This window comes from Mauremys mutica, chromosome 8 (assembly GCF_020497125.1).
Source record: "Mauremys mutica isolate MM-2020 ecotype Southern chromosome 8, ASM2049712v1, whole genome shotgun sequence".
NCBI lineage: Eukaryota > Metazoa > Chordata > Testudines > Geoemydidae > Mauremys > Mauremys mutica.
The window spans coordinates 28,909,850-28,930,935 of record NC_059079.1 but is presented as its reverse complement, the minus strand read 5'-3'; the positions used below and the strand labels follow the sequence as shown (position 1 = coordinate 28,930,935).

General features: G+C 41.6%; 1 protein-coding gene across 1 annotated transcript; it reads left to right on the top strand.

Moving 5' to 3' along the window:
- The first annotated feature begins 61 nt into the window (after positions 1–61).
- On the top strand, positions 62–19,661 carry BCL10 (BCL10 immune signaling adaptor). The gene is made up of 3 exons (XM_045028796.1): positions 62–233; positions 14,988–15,276; positions 17,053–19,661. Exons 1-3 carry the CDS (start codon positions 63–65, stop codon positions 17,409–17,411), a joined length of 819 nt encoding a protein of 272 aa, XP_044884731.1. The 5' UTR covers position 62; the 3' UTR covers positions 17,412–19,661.
- Positions 19,662–21,086: the final 1,425 nt, after the last annotated feature.

Below are 21,086 nucleotides of genomic sequence, written 5' to 3'. Positions count from 1 at the left end.
GATCGCAGGCCGCGCGCGCCTCCGGGGGGCGGGGCGGTTCCGCGGAGTGGGCGTGGCTTCCCATGGCGTGCGCGCGCGCGCGCTGTGGCGGAGCGTGCGGAGCCGGAAGCGCTGTCGTTACTCTTGCGCTGGGAGCCGCGGCGCGGAGCGGAGCTTCCGCCATGGAGGGCCCGGGGCCTGGGCTCGCCGCGCGGCCGCTCACCGAGGATGAAATGGCGGAGGTGAAGAAGGAAGTGAGTGAGGCCGAGCCGGGGGATACTGGTAGACCGGGGGGCTGGGACGGTCCTCGCCTCCTGCCGGCCGGCCGGAGTCTCACGCGCAGCCCGTGCTGCCGTCCTTCCCGTACCGCTGGGGGGCCGGGAAATCCCCCCCGCAGCCCCTGGGGGCGGCCCCGGGGCCGTTGTCTCTGCAGGTGTCGGCGGAGACCCCAGGAAGTGCCGCCCCCGGCCCGCGGGGCCCACTGAGCATCCCGGTAAATGACAGATCCCCTGTGTTCCGGGGTGGGGGGGGGGGGCGCCGCTGACCGCGAGCTGAGGTGTCCCCTCCCCCCCCCCCTTTGCCTGGTCACAGGACACGCGCAGGGGCCCTGGAACAAATAGCGTTGTTCCTTCAGGCAGGATGTCCGCGTGTAACATTGACACTGTAGAAAGGATGAGGCGCCAACCAGGTTGGGGCTGTTTGTGATGGAAAAAATAACACAACTGCCTGGCTTTGAACAGTGAGGCTGAAATTATTTTTCAGTTGTATAGTTCGGAGCCCAATGCGTGTCTATTTGTGTTTTGTTAACTGTTCTCCTGATCATCCAATACCTGAAAAGTAGAATTGACTTCAGAAACCCAGATCTTACATTATTTTGACCCAGGGCTGTAACTAGTGTGAGTGGGGCAGTCCTCTGGGGCGCAAAGCTGAAGGGGTGGAAAAATGAGGCCAGAAGTGGCGCATGGGGCGGGGGTACACAGGATCATGTTCCTGCTCCCCTGATTTTTTTTTGTTGTGTGCCCCCCAAACCTCTGACAGGCTGGGTGGCCCACTGAGGTGAGTCAGGGGTTGGAAGTGGTGCACCCTCCCTGAGCCCCACCATGCAGGGCTGGCCCAAGCCACCTGGTGTCACCATTAATCCCCCCCCCATTGTTCTGCCCTAGGGGGGTGTGGGGCACATTCCACAGTTTGAAAACCTTTGTGAGGTGGTCACATGCCCCCTCCCCAAACCTTTAAATTGTGTCCCCCACACACTATCAACAAACATGTAAGTGCTACCTCTGAATGGGGTGAGAAAATGATGGGGGGGGGGAATGGTAAGGGGTGCAAATACGCTTGCTTGTCCTGGGTGCTAAAATGCCTAGTTATGAGGTCAAAGCTGAGCCATAAGTGACTCTAAGGCATAAAAAAGTTAGTGGAAAATACACACAAGGGATTACCAAAATATTTATTCTAAGCTTTATTTTTGGTTCCTCTGGTGCCTAACTACATTGGTTGAACAAAAACTATCAGCTTCTAGCAGGCAATATTATTTATTTACTGCTTATTCTCCAGCACTGTGGATGTTTCATTAATATCCATATAGAATCAGGGGTTCTCAAACTGGGGGTTGGGAACCCTCGGGGTTGCAAGGCTATTACATGCAGGGTTGCAAGCTGTCAGCCTCCACCCCAAACCCTTCTTGGCCTCCAGCATTTATAATAGTATTAAATGTGTTTTTAATGGGGGGGTCGCACTCAGAGGCTTGCTATGTGAAAGGGGTCACCAGCACAGAAGTTTGAGAACCCTTATTATAGATGGTTGGTGTCTCCATTCCAGCAGCACAGGGAAGGTCCAAGGGCATGGGGGAAACTACTGCTTAATCTCTTTCAGGGTTCCAGTCACTTCACAGCTGCCATCTCTAAAACAGGAAGAAAGAAGCAAGCTCAAAAATAAATGAGAAATAAATGTTACAGGAGTCACAGTTAAGAGCTCGGTTACATTAGTGTGGGGGGGAGAAAATAATTTGTGCGCCAGTCCTGCAAACACATAGGCACATGCATAAAGTTAAGCATGTGAGTGTCTGCAGCATCAGAGCCCTAAATGGTTGAAGATATGCTAGTGTATAATAGATGAGAGGATCCAGACCATTTATTTTGTTGTGAATATTTGAATCAATGTTACAGGGTACAGAGATGTTGAGAAAAGTGGAATGGAGATATCCAGCCTATCAAGATTAAGATAATTTGGCCATGAACTTTAAAAGCAAGAGGAGAAATTTTGTGTGAGACTCAGAAAATTGTTTAGGATGAGGTCTAAGCAAAGATAAGATCTGATAGTTTTCCAGGATGAAAAAATACACGTCTGTACTATGTAATCTAATTCTAGGCTAGACTGCAAAAACAGCCACTGGACTGAGTTGCTTCCTGAAGTACTGAAGTTATTGGCTCATTAATGATTTTTGGCAAAACCTGATGGAACTTGTGATTGAGGTCTTGCCCATTAATTTATTTCTGTTTTCATACACATCTGTTTTGCATGTTGGTGTTACTGCTCCTTGTTGAAATTTGTTTTACTGAATCTCTGAGAGTTACTGGATTGATTTTCTTCAGTAGTTGTTTGTTATCCCACTTCCATCATTAGATGCTTTTTGTTCATTTCAGTGAAGCATGTCTGTTTGATTTTGGTTTTGGTTTCTTAATAGTTGTTTTCATTGCTTATGTAATTTACCTGAAGTGCTTCGTCAGAATTTGTGGCACAGGGTTTTTCATGTTCTTGCTTGCTGTTAAAGAACCACAAGAGGGAATAATACTGTGATAGTTAACATCTAAAATTCTAAAACCCCTTCATCTTCAATAAATACATTCTGATTTGAATGTAATACCTAGTCTTTCAAATTTATTCGTTATTGTGACAACTATGCTTATTTAACAACTTTGTTTTTGCAAAAAGGAAAACTGCACCTATGCCACTTCAGTCTTGTCAGGCTTCAGAAACTAAGCGGAGTTGGACCAAGTCAGTGCTTGGATCAGAGACCTGTAGAGAAACATAGGGGCTGCAGGGAGTAATGTGAGTCAGTAAAATACATCATTCTCTGAGTCGGTAGTGAACCAGTGTCCCAGTTTGAAGATGGGGCTGGGGAGGTGCTCTTTTAGATGAGTTGTAAAATGGAGGTGTATACTGCTTGTGATCACTAGAATTGCCTAGAAGTAAGAATGTTAATTTTGGTCCCTTGGCCAAATGCCAGTTTACCTACATTTTCCCCTGTAGTTTTTGTTACGTTTTTCTTATGTTCTTAACTGTTAAACATTTGCTGTATGTCACACTGGTGATAGCTGCATTGGAATGTGAAAATTGAATTAGTATAATTAGTTATTAAATTTTTTGTTTTTAAAATCCATCTGGATGAATCAGTATAACAAATCTGTTTAACAAATAAGAAGCATCTGGCACTGGCCACTGTTAGAAGACAGCGTACTGGGCTAGCTGGACCACTGGTCTTAGTCAGTATGGCCATTCCTATGTTATGTTCATAATATAGGATCATTATTGATATTCTCTCATGCATTTTTTAATACTAGAGAAAACAGACTGTCTCAAATATTAACTTCTTCCCAAACACAAACTGTTAAAATGAAGTTACGGTTGAGATTACTTAATAATTTAGGGTAAAATACATCACAGGGATATTGAAATTATCCTAAAAGCATGTTAAACCAGGAAATTCAGAGTTAAAATTAAACTGAAAAGAAATCTAAATGTTAAGGTATGAAAATGTATAGTTAGGGCACCCAAACAATTTTAACTCTGTCCTGTAGAGAAACCATCCAAAAAACACGTTTATGGTCTTAGTTTGATATCTCAAATTACACTGATTTTTTTGAAAGACTCACTAGATTTTCTTTCCCTCTCATTCAAAATGGCCATTGCCTCTCACTGTCCTTTAGATAGCTGCATTAAAAATGTCACTCTTTTTACTGCAGCTACAAGAGCAAACAAGATGTTAGGATACATAAGGAAAGGGATGGACAATAATACTGAAAACATAATGCCTTTATATAAATCAGTGATGCAGCCTCACCTGGAATAGTGTGTGCAGCAGTCCTGGTTACTCCATATCAAAAAGGTTATTACAAAACAGGATGGGGTTTAGAGAAGAACATTGAGACTGATCAAAGGCCTGGAAAAACTTATTTGAAGAGAAATTGAAAAGATTGGAATAGTTTATTTTAGAAGGGAGATGAATAAGAGGGGACATGATAAAAGTACATATAATTTATGGTAAATTGGGAGCTTCCGTTCTTCTTGTCTCAAAACATAAGAACAAGGAAACATTTGATTTAAATAAAAGCTGAGTAATTCAAAATCAATAAGAGGAAATAGCATAAAAAAATGTGTGATTAAGCTGTGGAACTTGTTGCCACAGGAAGTCATGGAGACCAGGAACTTTTCAAGACTGAAAAAGAACAGCAATGAATCACTCCAGGCAAGACATTTTTCTCAGTCCCAAAGTTTCCTCTTATTCTAAACTCTCAGCACAGCTAGCATACCTCATAAGGCACAATTAATTTTACCTCAAAAGAGAAATTTGTGTGTGACAGATATATCTATTTCCTGCAGTATCCTTGGATGACTTTATTGTATTAAGGGAGATATGACAGATGTGAGACTTGGGAGTTCAAAAGACTATATTGAAAATGTGCCAGACACTTTGGACTTTTGGATCAATAAGTGTTAAGTGGATTTCCTGGAGAATCTCTAGGGAGAGGCTAATGCAAATTACCCAACTCTGGTTATGGTATGCCCAGAGAATTGTTGTCTGCTGCTTACCTGTTACAGAAGGCCAAGATCAAAGGCCTGACCTATATAAAGCGACAGCTGACCTGCCCAGTTTGGGTTCAGGTTCTGGGTCTAACCACAGGGAAAACCCAATTGTGGGTTTTGAAAAGACTAAAACCTACCGGAGCCCTACATTGCAGTTGGGGTGGTGGGGTGGGAAACAGGGTGACTGATGGTAAGCTTTTTAGCATGGGTGTAGGTTATTTTATTGTTTTAGTATGTTTTCTCTATCATGCTTTTACCTTAAAAATAAATATGCTTGCTTGGAAGGACTGTGTCGTAATTTATAACCATGGGCAATACACTGGACATAGCCCTCAGAAAGAATGCACAGTGCTGGCAATGATCTTTTTAGGCGGTCTGGCTTGCGGGAATATCACAGTGTAAAGCAAGGAGTTGTGCAGCCTTAAGATCCTCTGCCAGGAAAGAGTGACACAGATTTCCACCCAAGAGAAGTGACCTCTGGGAAATGTCTAAAGTGGGTGCCCTTGGTGGACTGTGGAGGGGGAATATAGATGAGGTTGCCCTGAAACTGTGACACCTAGCATTTCCCTTTCACCCCCAAACCTTAGAATTATCTAGAACAATTATGAGTAAATTTTCCAGCATATACATTCAACATTACTACAAAGGTTTACATGCCATTGTATACAAATCTCATTGGCTATATGTTGCCAGAATACAATTTTTTTAGTAGTATTGGTGTTCCTTATGTTGTTCTTGTGTTGTCCCTAGCTGCTGGCATCTGCCAATAAGCTGAAAGCAAATGAAATAAGATACTTTTCTGAATATTTATTAAAAAATATGATTTTCCTGTGGTTTCTTGTGCAGTGCTATTCTTAGTTGCTCTATTTCCTGTACTTTCTTCCCTTTCAGATACTACACTGATGGGGGCCATATAAGCATCTAGATGAAGGTAGATAATATCTTGGAGTAATTGTACACTTATTTTAATTAATCATGGTCCTTCCTTCTGATCTTGTACTGAATTATTATGTACCTTTCAATTAATTCTTTCAGCTGCATGGTTCCTTTTCTTACCTAGTTAACATGAGAACAACTTCGTAACACGTGATTCTACCAGATTCTTTTATTACACCCCAGGGAAGCTGATGAGAAGGGCTAATACTTTGCTGACAGCAAGGGTAGAAGTTTTTTAGAAGGTCCTCCCCCCATGCCTGTTAATTAAGAGTTCTCATAGTGTTTTTAGCATCATAATAAAATGTTGGCTGCCTTGTTTTCAGCAGGCTGTCCTAAACTAGGCCATTCACTTGTCTAGCCACTGAGAGAACCTGAGGCTCAATTTTTTTTAAAAGTCTCTCAAACAGGACCCAGTTCGTGTGCTGTTAACCAGAACATTGCTGCCAGCACCACTATCCATGGAAACTGATTTCCTTTTGGAATAAAGTCTCTAACTTTTAGCAACTATCTTTTGTTCCCTTCTGTCTCTTCAAATCTCTCTCCTACTCCAAATTTCACTCATGGTCTAGTGCAGTGGTTCTCAAACTTTTTTTTTCCACGGACCACTTGAAAACTGCCAAGGGTCTCAGTGGACCACTTAATGATCTTTCCAAATATTGTTTGTACCGTTAGCTAACTATTGTAAAGCACTTTGGATAAAAGCGCTATATAAAAAAAACTTAATTATTAACATTTTTTGTTCTACAAATAAAGGCACACAACTCATATTTTAATATCCGTAGTTTTACCTTTCTAATGCAATGGATGTGCCCTCTCTCCCCTGCTGCGGCAGCCCCCGAGCTGTGGCTGGGAAGGAGTGGGGGTCTCTCCCCGGCAGCTGCAACCTTGGAGCTGGGGAAAGTCGCCTCTTTCTCTGCCCCCCTCAGCCCTGCGCATCCCAAATTCCCCTCACTCCCTCTTCTTACTCAACTGCCCCCCCCATCTCTTCCCTCTCCCGGCCACCACCTCACCTTACATGTTCATCTTCTCCAGGGTCCAGGGACCTAATTAGGTGAGCCATGCCTGCGCGACTCCACTAATTAGGTGGGGGGCCCTTCATCCTCTTGTGTGCGGCCGCCCAGGCTTGCACGTTAGAAGAAAATATTCACGGACCACCTGAATGGAGCTTGTGGACCACAGTGTGAGAACCTTTGGTCTAGTGTACCTTAGTTTCTCCCAGCTCTTTTCCAGGGCATTTTCACTCTACTCCTGCAAGCACAGCTGAGAAGGTGCTCAGTGGAAGAGTAAAAGCACAGTACTGCTTAGTGAATTTGTCCTTGCTTTTGAAGGATGAATGGTGGTTGGTGTGAAAAACAATGCTGAAATAAGAAACTGAGACACCTGTGAGAAATGGGACTGGTAGTTGAGGGAATGGAGGATTGGAAAACTCTCCAAATTAGAATGTTTTCATTTTTAGTTTCCCCAAACAATATATTTTTAAATACATCCATGAATTTTCCATGAAAGAGGGCTTATTTGTATATATCCATTGTGTGTGTGGTATAATTATACATATGAAATGTGGGTTCTTTTGGTTCAGAACAGATTCATTTTTTTAAAAGCACATTATATATCAGGCATCATTTTACACCTATAGAGAAATAAGCATCCTTAGTTCACTTCCCAATAGTGAATATTTATTATCTCCAATTCAACAGCTTAATCATTAATATTTGGGGGATTTTCTTGCCATGCTGTATTAGGAGGAGATTATCACCAGACAGACAGGGAAATCTGCTGGTGGGCCAGGATAGTTTGTTTACCTGCAGCGTCTGCAGGTTCAGTCGATCGCAGCTCCCACTGGCCGCGGTCTGCCATTCCAGGCCAATGGGGGCTGTGGGAAGCGGCGGACAGCACATCTCTCGGCCCATGCTGCTTCCCGCGGCCCCTATTGGCCTGGAACAGCAAAGCCCAGCCAGTTGGAGCTGCGATCGGTCCAACCTGCAGATGATGCAGGTAAACAAACCGTCCCGGCCTGCCAGTGGATTTCACTGATGGGTCGCATGCCAAAGGTTGCCGATCCCTGGAGTAGACTGTACACGAGGGTTGAAGAGAGGGTTAATCACCATACCCCACAACCAGCACAACGATTTCTCAGTTTGGAATGAATTAGTCCAAAGGAAGAAAATATTCTTTCTACACCAGCAGAAGACGCTACTGCTGTTAAAAGTGAGATTATCACGTCAACAGTCTCTGAATCCAAGTGCTTAAGTGACTTCTACCAGTTCACTGGTGTGACTTTCTTTAAAACATCAGCAGCAAACACATATTTCTTGAATGGTTCACCCTGAGCTCTAAAGTTTTATTATAGTTGGCATTATGGAGGGATGATTGCTGGATGTCCGTGTCATAGCCAGCTCTTCTTCAGCAGTTAAGGTTTGACCTTGGTTCCGAGTATTGAGACTATTTGCAAGAAAATGACCTGGAGATAGTGCTTGTCCCATTCGTTTTTTTAATGCTTGTAATTTAACTCTGTCATTGCAAATTCCTCTTTTTAAAATCTCACTCTGTTCCTTCCAAATTTCAACAGCATCAGCAATAAAACAGCTATTTCCCTGCATTTTGTTCAGGGCTATAGAAATAGGCTTCAGGGTACTTAGCATGTGTTCAACATTTATCTTAAGCCCAATGTTGAGAACTTTGGCTGTGACAGTGCCATCTATTTTTTCATGATTTTCTTCACAAACTGTCATCAAATTAGGCCAGTTCTTGATCCAGGGCTTAAAACAGTCCACTACTAAGTTCCATCGCATGTCTTGTGAGAAAGTTAGCTTCGTTTCTCCCACTTTTTTCAGAGCAGCTACTGCAAAGTGGTTGTTACGGAAGTATTTGCGATTTCAACATTAGCCTTTATTTCTGGAACACTGAAGTCTTTGGCTTGGAGGTGCATCAAATGAGCACTGTAACTGTATGTTATTAGCTTGGGACTAATAATGTCTTCTAATCTTAAATACGTTTGCAGCATTGTCTGTGACCAAACTGCATACTAGACATTTGAATTTTTTTCACAGTTTGTTATAGCTTTTACAGCTACTTCTTGTAAGTATTCTCCTGTGTGTGCATTTCTTGATGTATCAGTTGTTTCTGTAAGGAAGACATTGCCTTCTTCTGTTGTCACATAAGCACATACAACAGGATCATTGTAGACATTGCTCCACCCATCAAGAATTAGGTTAACAATTTTACCTTCTAGACCTTTTGCACACTGCTCAATTTCTCTTTCATACATTTTATCCAGCAATTTGCCTGGGATATCTGCTCTATTGGGTGGTCTATCCTGGTCTTAATGACTGAACCATGTTAATGAGTTGTGGGTTCTCAATCATACAGAAAGGACAGTTTGTTGCATAAACAAACCGGGCAATTTTTTCATCTATTACCTCTTTTTGTAATCTGCTGGTTCTTATCACACACTTATCTCTGGTTGTTTCTAGATGATGAAGATTTTTTTTTTCCTTTTTGCTCCATACATGATGTGACTGAAACACTCTCATTGGCAGATAACTCTGAAACTATAGAAAATGATGGCAATCTTGAAGGTGGATAGTCTTCAGAATCCTGTATGTTGAGGATGGATTCTCCTAAACAAAATATTGCAGTTATTTAATTATTACCACCGTACTGTTCATTTAGTATTACTCATTGCATTCAATGACAGTACTACTTTAAAGGTGAAATTGTAAAAAGAGCTGCCTATTTCAGCTATTTATTTTTTATCACAACTGCATCTAAAATGATAGTACCATAGAATAACTATATTTTTTGCTCAAACATGAAAATTCAAGAATAGTCCAGAAGGAAGACAGGCAGTCCTTAAGAAAGAAGTATGAAATAAAGAAGTTTACCAACCTGAAGATCCTGCATGTTCAGACGTTCCTTCTCAGGAGGAAGCTGTGTTGAAGATGATGAAAGGAATACCTCACATGATGTTTCATTCGGGCAACCAGGCCTTGCATTTCTTTGTTGCACTGTTTGCATTTTGCACACATGCCTCTTACCCACAGGTAGAGGAACTTCATTAAAATATTCCCAAACTGGGTCTCTTTTATGGCCTGCTGCCATTACAGGTTTTCCCTTCTAGTGAGAGAATGGTATGGTAGATCTCAAATCAATGAAGGCTACACTCAGACCTCAAGACTTGTGGAATATGCTGCTCAAACAGTTTCACTTTCGTTTCTACTGCCTGTCCCTCCCTTCTCACATTTATCTCCAGACTTTGTCTCTTTGTCCAGATCTATTCCGCCCCCAACAATCTTCTGTTCATTGAACTTTTTGAAACTTTGCACTTTTAGAGAGAGGTAATGGATTGACTCTGTGTACACAAATTTGCAGAGGGACAATAGGGTTGAGCTCTGTTATTTCTCACCTCTATATATTTATTTATTTTAAAACATTTTTGCTGTTAATAAGCATGTTCTCTCTGGAGACACAAATCCAGTTTGAGAACTGCAAAACTAAGCATCTCTGATGGTATCTTCTAGACTGTGAGCTGAGTCTCATTGGGTAGATAGAAAGATTAACCTAAATAATCTATACAGAAGCCCCTGGAACCTGATAAAATTGGGTCCCTGATCCATGAACTATTGGAACTCATTAACAAAACTTTTCTTAAACATTACATCAGAGGTGGGTAAACTATGGCCCGGGGGCCGCATCTGGCCCTTGAGCTCCAGCCAGGAAGCAGGGTCCAGGGCTTGTCCCCGCTCTGGGCATGCTGGGGCTCCTCGCAGCTCCTGGAAGCAGCAGCGCGTCCCCCCTCTGCTTCCTATGCATAGGGGCAGCCAGGGGGCTCCATACACTGCCCTGCATCTCCCATTGGCCAGCAACCACAGCCAATAGGAGCCGCAGGGGCAGCGCAGAGTCGCCTGGCCGTGCCGCCGCATAGGAGTCAGGGGGAGGACATGCCGCTGCTTCCGGGAGCTGCTTGAGGTAAGCACCACCCGGAACCTACACTCCAACCCCGTCCTGCACCCCAATCCCCTGCCCCAACCCTGATCCCTCTCCTGCCCTTCGAACCCCTCAGTCCCCACCTGGAGCACCCTCCAGCACCCCCAACCCCTCATCCCCAGCTGCACCCCCAGTCGAAGCCTTCACCCCCTCCCACAACCCAACCCCCAATTTTGTGAGCATTCATGGCACGCTATACAATTTCCATACCTAGATGTGTCCCCCAGGCCAAAAAGTTTGCCCACTCCTGCATTACATGAATATATTTTCTCATACTATAGAATTAGAATTTATAATCCCTATTCCATAATGAGATATCTTTGAGCTATAATGTATCTTAATTAAAACTATCTTTAGATAGGGTTTTTCCTCAAAAAGCATTTTCCTCAAAAATCCAATTTAAATAAAAAATTGACTTTTTTTTTTAAATCATTGATTTTTATACACCCTGCTTTTTCTTACGTATTTCTTTGAAGCTTTGCAAGTGGTAGCAACAATAGGCGATCTAGAGTAGACAAAGCACGGGTGGCTACCAGCTTTTAATACTGCCATATCTGAGCAAACTGAGACCAATAGTAGCTGGCCTGTACTAGATCAGTGTGTCTCAACATTTCCAGACTACTGTATGCTTTTCAGGAGTCTGATTTGTCTCGCGTACCTCCAAGTTACATCTAACTTAAACTACTTGCTTACAAAATCTGACATAAAAATACAAAAGTGTCACAGCACACTATTACTAAAACAGTGCTTACTTTCTCATTTTTACTGTATAATTATAACATAAATCATTTGGAATATAAATATTGTACTTATATTTCAGTATGTAGTTTACAGAGCTATATAAACAAGTCATTGTCTGCATGAAATTTTAGTTTGTACTGATTTCGCTAGTGCTTTATATGTAGCCTGTTGTAAAACTAAGCAAATATTTAGATGAGTTCATGTACCCCCCTGGAAGGCCTCTGTGTACCCCCAGAGATACATGTATCCATGGTTGAGAACCACTGTACTAGATCTCCCACTAATGGTCATGCGATGATGTGAAATTAAAAAAAGGTTATCTAGTCATCAGTTCTGGTCATTAGCCAGTTATGTCACGTTAGGAACTGTACTCCCGATTTGGCTCCAATGCATTCATCCACCTGATGAACCAAGGGTGTATCTAAACTAGGATAAAAGGTGAGTTTTTAGAAAGAGTTAGCTAGTCAAGTGAAAGTCTAGGGTTCAATTTGATCAGTGAACCGGTGTACATAAGGGAAGTTTTATTTGGGGGTTTTAAAATGTGTTAGGTAAGGTGTTTTTTAAAATCCTTTTTATTCTAGTCTAGATATACCCTAAAAGAGCAGCTTTCTGCCTCTCCCTTAGAGGGAGCTAGTACCTACTTGACTAGGTCTGATACATACGCAATCCAGTAGAGCAGGGGTCCCCAACCCCCGGTCCGCGGCCTCTTAGAAACCGGGCCGCGAACCGACCCAGTGGAGCTTCCGCAGGCATGCCTGCGGGAGGTCCAGCTGAGCCGCGGGACGAGCGCTCCCTCCGCAGTCGTGCCTGCGGGAGGTCCGCTGCTCCCGGGGCTCAGCTGGAGCTTCCGCAGGCACGACTGCGGAGGGAGCGCTCGTCCCGCGGCTCAGCTGGACCTCCCGCAGGCACGCCTGCGGAGGGTCCGGCAAACGAAACCGGTCCCTGGACCTAAAAAGGTTGGGGACCCCTGCAGTAGAGGACAGTGGTATGTTTATATATACATACATTAAATACAATAATTATTTTATAGTATCTTTTGTATAGAAGACCTGGACCCACTTTGTTTTTCATACCAGATGGGGCTATATTTCATTACTGTCTGAAGTGTTCCTTATGTGTCAGTTTAATGTTTAGGGTAAAGAATATATAAATAAGATTTTATTAGACTTGTATATCATTAATTTTTCCTTTTTGAAAAGTGCTTCAATTAGTAAAATAACATACTCTCTAGTTTGTCACCTTTAGTCTACTTGCCAGAGATACAGTAGATCTTGGAACTGTCTCTGTAGTGTCATAGCTGTGCATGCCACTTTATGGATATGAAATACAAGATCCCTGCCCCAAATAAATTAGTCTAGTAAAAATTAACACAAGGAAAGATGGAAAAATAATTTTTGGTGAGTGCATCAACATGCTAATGCCTTAAGCAACAATAGCTGGCTACTAAACATGTGAGCACTAAGTTTACTCAAATTGATAAATCACCCTGTGTTGCTTTTTCTCTTTAAATTTTAAGCAAATCAGATAGTTGCTCAGCCACTCAGATTAAGGCATTGGGCAGATGTTTAAATGCTCAGTACATACCCACTGTTTCTGTAGGAACCCTGCTTCATTCAGTACACAGGTTAGATAGCATACAGGAAACAGAGTGAGAAATAATTGTCTTATGCAGGGGTCATGCATCAGTCTGCAACTGTAACAGGGTAAATCTGGAGTAAATTATTACAATAGTGAAATTACCCTGGATTTTCACCAGTATAACTGAGTAGAACTGAGTCCTCTGTGCACAGGATGGATGATGTAGTGATGTTGCAAATCTTTGTCATACATGGAGAGCTGTCCAACCTGCACACTAAATGAGGCACAAGTTATGTGAAAATAGCATAAGGAATGTGCATGAGAGCAGAGTTAAGATGGCATACAACCTTAACTTTAAAGAGTCCTGTGGCACCTTATAGACTAACAGACGTATTGGAGCATGAGCTTTCATGGGTGAATACCCACTTCATTGGATGCATGTTATTCGACGAAGTGGGCATTCACCCACGAAAACTCATGCTCCAATACGTCTGTTAGTCTATAAGGTGCCACAGACTCTTGGCTGTTTTTACAGATCCAGACTAACACGGCTACCCCTCTGAACCTTAACATTGGCATTTCTTGATTTCTTTTAAAATGCACCACTTGTTCCTCTCTCTCTCTCTCTCTCTCTCTCTCTCTCTCTCTCTCTCTCTCTCTCTGTGTGCAGGGCCTCCCAGAGGATTCCGGGGGCCCGGGGTCTTCGGCGGCTGGGGGCCCTTCCGTTCCGGGACCCGCCGCCGAAGTGCCCTGAAGACCCGCGGCGGGAGCCCCCCGCCGCCGAATTACCGCCGAAGCGGGACCCGGCGGCGAAGTGCGGCGGCGGGGGGTCCCCGCCGCGGGTCTTCGGGGCACTTCGGCAGCGGGTCCCGGAACGGAAGGGCCCCCCGCCGCCAAAGACCGGGCTGCGCTTCGGCGGCGGGTCCCGCTTCCCCCCGGCCCCAGCCTCTTACCCCCGGCTCCCTCCTCGCCCGGAGTCTCAGCGCCTTGCCGGAACAGCGGCAGCGTGCGGCCGGCGGGGCCTGAGCCCCGCCCCGCTCAGAGCTGAGTGGTGAGGGGGCGGGGCTGGGAGCTCCACGCTGATCGGAGGGAGCGGAGCTCCCAGCCCCGCCCCCTCACCACGCGGCTCTGAGCAGGGCGGGGCTCAGGGGCTCCGCCGGAGACATCAAGCGCTGAGGCTCCAGGAGAGGGGCGGAGGCGGGAGCCTCCGCTGTTCTCTTGGGGGCCCCTGCGGGGCCCGGGGCAAATTGCCCCCTTTGCCCCCCCCTCTGGGCGGCCCTGTGTGTGTGTGTGTGTGTGTGTGTGTGTGTGTGTGTAAAATTGAGATTCTGTATTCTCCCTTTCCTTCCCTTCAGTTTTTTCTTTGACTAAAACAGGATGTTGAACCGAATCTCTTAATAGCAATTCTCCCTCTAGCAATATGCATCACTTCATCAGAAGCAGCCATTTCCTGTTGAAATGATGAATCACTGACGTTATAATGGTGTTGCTAGAAGTTAACAATATTTAGCAATTTTTCCAGCAGTTCATGGACTAATATTTAGTATGTAGTGTTTAAACACTCTAGTATCTGTCTTAATCAGGCATAAATTAATCCAAAGGCCAACGATCCTTCATTTTGGCTATAGTGCACAGTTAAACCACAACTATATGAACACATTACTACTTTAATATTTAAAATATATTTATATTTAATTTCCTCTGGGCCTTATTTAATGGAAGACTGTTTACCTGAGAGGGAGATTTCACTGGGTGTTACTTTTTAAAAAAAAAGTTATAAATACATTATACAGATACACGGAGAATGGATCTCTGGCTGCTGGGTAACATGGCTGTGGGGTTTCTAGTTCCGAAATGTAGGTTTATAATCCAGTACTGATATCATCTGAATGTTAATGTTTTCCAATATATCCTTCTAGCCACATTGAAAATCAGCTAATGACAGTAATGTTTTCTTTTTTTAGGCTTTAGAAAGGATGCGTCCCTATTTGTGTGACAAAATTATAGCGGAGAGACACTTTGATTACCTGCGTTCAAAGAAAATACTCACTAGAGAGGATGCTGAAGAAATATCTTGTCGACCCTCAAGTAGGAAGAAAACTGGGAAGTTATTGGACTACTTAGCAGAAAATCCAAAGGGACTAGATACTTTGATTGAATCTATTAGACGAGAAAGAACACAGAACTTCCTGTTAGAAAGGATAACTGATGTGGTGTTGAAAGTCAAAAATGAAAAACTTGAAGCTCTCAAAGGTGAGATGTTTAAATTGTTAAATGGCAAAGTAGATGTTTATCTCAAGGACTCTGTAAAAGTATGTAAACCAAAAAACATGTCTGTCTTAGCTTCAGAATTCCTTTGGTAATAGGGATACCACCTTTGAAGAAGTCTCTTGCAGGACAAACAAAGGACATTAGACTTGGATTTAAGCCCCTAGGGACAAGTACCATGTCTTCCTATGTCTTTTTGCCATGTTAAGCACAGTGATGCTTAATCAATCACAAAAAATAATGATCATGATTTATGATGTACACAAAGTATTTTTGCATCTTGATCTAAATCTGTCAAACTTTGCTTTTCATGAGATTATATTGCAGAATTTGAGCTTGGTGATCAGCTTTCCTGATAGGTTTTCTCTTGTAACCCTTTTTTTTTTTTAAAACTTGCTATGCGCCTTAACATAAAATGAGCCTGTATTAGAAAACTAAACCATCACTTTGTGTGTCAACATTAAACAAAGCTATAAACCCCAAAACCTTGTGTATATATGCACATATGTGCTGCTGCCTCAGCCTAGCATGCATGGACAAGGATTTTTATGTTGACACACAGAAAATTGAATCATAACTTGATGTCACAGAGTGTATTCAAAGTTGAAATTATATTGTAATTAATAGCTCTAAAAATACCCAGCAATTGGTTCTAAGAAATATAAGTTGAAGAGAAGATGAAACCTAGAAGAAAGTAAATCTTAACAGATTCTTCTCTCCAAGGTTTACATCTTCCCTGTTTTGCCTGACCTTGCTTACAAAAATAAGGCCCTGTTCCCAGTGAATTAGATCCATAGAACTGCTAGCTGAAGAAAAAGTTGAAATACTTCTCTTCACCTAAAAAATGTCCTTTGTTTTTGAGTGCGGGGTAAAGAGAATGTTTGGCCTGTGATCTCCTGCCAGACTAACTTGAAACTGAAGCCTTACTTATCTCAAAGACAGCGTATCCTTTTCAAGAGGTACTCTGTCTTTACTGATCCAGAAAAACACATTCAAGTTGATTGTGACAAATACTCATTGGTCTCCTGCAAGGAGCTCTGTGTAAATCATATAGGCCAAAATTTTCAAACTGGAATGCCTAGACTAAGGCTTCTAAATCCATATTTAGGCACCTAAATATAAGCAGCTTAGTTCTCACAAGGCCTTGGCACCTGCAGCTCCTGCTGACTGCACTGGAACTTGTGATTCTCGGCATTTGTGAAAATCTAGCCACTTTAATGTAAGAAGTTAAATATGGATTTAAGAGCCTAATGTTAGCCCTCAATTTTGAAATGCCTTAATGAATTATAAAAGTCTCAATTACTTCCTTTGGTTAAAGTAGTAATAAAAGGAAAGAGAACGTAGAAGGGGTTCTGTTTCTGCAGTTTTTGTGCTGTAAAAAAAATCTCATACTTGCCATTTTCATAAATATCAGGACATGAGATGGGGGACAGGATTCCTGAGAGGAAAGAGGGTGGGGATAGGGATATTGGAGAAGATAGATGGGAACAGAATGGGAAGACGAAAAGGACAATTAGTTTTTGTGAAAGATTAACTAATTTGACTTTAATTCACACTGGAATGATGTGATGTCAGGTGAGACTGAAATTGACAGGAGAGGTGGTCTACAAGACAAGTGGTTCACTTTGATAAAATTTAAGTACCTGTGCTCTAATTCGATGGCTTTTAGAACATTTTAATAAATGTCATTGAAGTAATTTGAGGGAGAAGCTACCTAGATACATAGCAAATTGTAATAACATCCAATCTGGTTTTCTTTAGGTCTGAGCTGCAGCAGCTGTATGACTTCAGTGTATGGAGGAACAAATAATCTTTCTAGGTCATATTCTGATGAATCCAATTACTATGAAAAAGTAAAAGGATCTACCCATAATCAACCAGAAGAACAGTTTAGTACAGCTGCTTTTGTGTCTGCTTCATCTCTTCGTTCAATGAATTTACCAATTGTGGAGATGGGAAGCACAGAAAACGCAGTCTTCTCAACCACGCTTCCGGGACCTGGGGATCCTGGAGCACCCCCTCTTCCACCAGAACTGCAGTCTGAACAACAGGAAGCCAGTGCCAGTTCAAGTGACAATCGTTTTCTGCCTTTAAGATCTCGTTCTCTTCTACCACAATGACTCTTTTTCCTGTCTCTTTACTTAAAGGACGGGGTGTTGTGAGACTTTTACATATCTTTGCAGGCAGCATATTAGAATGTTTCCAAACTGTAAAATCACAAATAGGGGGAAATAGCCTATATGAGTTGCCCAAAAAAAAAAAAGAAAAGTTTAAAGTGGTAATCAATTGATTCTGTATCTGACAGTTTCTGGAAGTCTTTGATGCCACTAGTGCTGTACCCCTTTTTTTTTTTTTTTTTTTTTAAGGATTTCATGCTAATGTTGTCATTACTTAAATTTTTCCAGGCAGTGGAACAAATGTTTATCCTCCAACATTAGCAGATTTTGATATTTTTAGCAAGTAGAGGGGAAATGGCTATTACAAAAGAGAACACTTTAAAAGGACTTTCTCAGAACTTATATATTTGTACTACTTCTAAAAGTTTGCCAAACTAATCTTTTACGTGGCATTGGGTAAATTCTTCCCTCAAATTTATGCACACACCACTCCCATTGGGAGGACAGAACTTGGCTCTTTGTACCCATGCATTTTTTTTAAATGCTTATTGTCAAATAATTCTCAATATGCTAATTTTCTGAACCTTATGCTATATTTTCATCCAAACATGAAAGACACATACTACACTGATTCGAGTTCATATATGATAAATGCATTTTCACTTATTGTTTTTAAATATAATATAGAAATCATTGGTTTGAGATGCATTTGTTTTAATTTAAATTTATATTAATAATGGAAAGGAATGTCAGCTGTTCAGATCCCAGTAAGGGAGTTGCTCAGTAGCTTATTTATAAAATGCCTTTATTTAAGTAAGGGCATGCTTCTGTAAGGAGCGAAAGGTGCAGTATTTAATGGGTGGACCTAGCAGGAGGATGTCTTTAACTGAAGTACTCAAGGAAATATTGCACTCAGATACTTAATTTTTACACCCTATAGTAACACGTTTACATTGCAAGTGATTTAAAATCTAAACCAAGTTTTAACTATTTTAACATGGGAAAAGTTCTCATCTTCTGACATAGTACAATATGTTTAATCCTTTCATACTTTCCTTCTCATTCTAATCCTCACTTTGTAAGATTGAATTTTAGAAGATTAAGTGTAGAAGTGCAAAATGACAAATTTAAAAACCGTATTACTCAGGATTATGTAGATGTCTTTACACAGAATATTTTTCTAAAGTTACATTTTCTGTTTATCAAAAGGTAGACTGGATTTTATTTAAAATGTATAATTCTGACACTGACTGCTCAAGTCAGATAAGTATTCTAGTCTGTCACACCCAGATTCCATTTCTAATGCTAATTCTCCTGCAGAGGCTATATGCTCAGCCTCTGGACTTCAGAGGAGAGCTGCCGTACGTTGTTCATGGGTGATGACAGCCAAAAGGAGGCTGGTCCCATTTGGGGACTGAGAAAAGTAATCAACAAAAGTATCCTATAACTATTTGTTGTTCATGTCTGACTAGTCCATGGATGTTAACTCAGTTCAAATAAACTGTCAAGTTTAATTAGAATATCATGTAGAAACAACTTTAGTATAAGAATGAGGTAGCTTACATATGACACAAATATGGGCTGCTTTTATTAATATATGATACACCAATCACTATGTTTTCAGGTATCTATCCATCTAAAGCACACTGAGCCTGATTTTCAAAAAAGCAGATTACCCACAAATTCTATTGGAGTTGTGGGTCTCAGCACTCTTAAAAATCAAGCTAAGTGTCTTAACACCCCTACATTTTGAACATTCCTAACCATTTTTTATGAACTCTGCAGGTATTATCTATTGTAACTTATTTTGCTATCCTGTTGGAAGTGATTATAGAAATTAGGCTAATTTACTCTGTCTGAATCTGAGCCTGAGAATTTGCCTTCCACTCAAACTAATGTTAAAACTTCTTTGGGAGCAAGAGCAGGCCCATTGAGAAGTGAATGGTTCAGCAATTTATATGATGTACTTAATCTCTCATGGGATAGAGTTCTGTGGTTACAGGAGATCCCCAAAAATTGGGTGAATGCGGGAGGAGGGGTTGATCCTGTGCAAACCAAAAATATGCAATGTACATGGGTTCATAATGTGAATGTTAGAGATTTGCTAGATAACTACCAAATGTCTGAATGTGGACCACAAACTCTGTGTGCAGTAATTGCTCCATTGTATTAACCTGAGATCTTTAATGAATGTGTGTAATCTTACCAAATGCTTGAAACCTATGCATTTTTTTAAACAAAGATTTAATATCACAAACTGTGTTGACATTTTTTTTTTGCATATTTGCTTGCTTCTCTCCTCCACACCCTCCCCATTACCTTTCTTTGTGGCTTCTGTTACCTTAAAACAAAACATCTGTGGTCTGAGCTGCTCAAACCGGCTATAGATTACTGCAGTGTGCTAATTTACAACAATTCCATGGCATTGAATTCTGGAGCACTATTGAGGAAAAGGTGTGCTTGTTGAAGAGTACTCCCCTAAGTCACAACTCCTGATTCTTTTGAGTGCCCATCCTCACTTGAGGCTTGAGCATTCCATGGAACTCTTCCTAGGTTGGAGAGACTCCAATGTGTAATTTCTAACCTAACCTCCAATAGCATGATCTTAATAAAAAAAAAAAAAAAGGAACACTGATATGTTCATTGGCAGAATGATAGAACTATCTTCCCTCATCTGCTGTGTTTGAGGAGAAGGGGAGGGATGGGGTGGGTGGGTACAAGGATTTAAATCAGGCTTCATTCTGCTTCAACTTTCCTGACTGATCTGTAGAAGGTGCTGTGTTGAGCCAGACCCTGTTTGAACACTAGTTGGCTAAGGTAGAATTATACTCACCTGGGGAAGAACATATCTTTAAAATGATTGAGAGCATGACTGGCAAAGGTAACAGGCTGGAGAGCTTCTGACCCAAGTTTGTGGGTCTGAACTAGGGAATGTGTTATTTTTAAAACAATTACCTAACATGATTTTGATATACCCCTTAATAATAGGGTAGACAGTTTTACTATCTCTACAGTGGAGTTAGCTGGTTACATAACCTAGGTGTTTAATCCCCCTCAATGTGATAGTAATTGTTAAACTAGGTGTTAAGGGTGTTTTTAAATTGTTAGCTAGGTAGAATTAAAAAAAGGAGGCACTGGCCTTATCTACATGACTTTTTAAACCAGGTATTGAACGTTTTTCAAGTATCAGAGGGGTAGCCGTGTTAGTCTGGATCTGTAAAAGCAGCAAAGAGTCTTGTGGGTGCCACTAGACTCTTTGCTGCTTTTATAGAACATTTTTGAAAAGTTCAGTGTAGAGAAAGCGCTGTATATTTTAACACAGGCTAAGTGATTGGGTTAAAGCTTAAGTTCCTACATAGGTGACCGGTTTAGCATGTTTTAAACGTAAAGTCTATACTAGACTTTTCAAAGGCATTAGACTGTTAGTTAACACCCTTTTTATTCTTCTCTAGATAAGGTCTGTATTTTTTTTTAAAGCAAATATATTTTTCAGTATTACCTCCATTTGTGTACCTATGTAGGATCAAATAATTGTAAAATGCAAACTCTAATAAGTTTGCTGTTGTACAATGTAGCCTACTAGTGAATATAAACAAGATCTCAGCTGAGGCAAACAAAATAGAGTGGTTCTTAGTTTTTCCATCAAATATAGGAGTACTCCAACTCCAAATTTGTGTA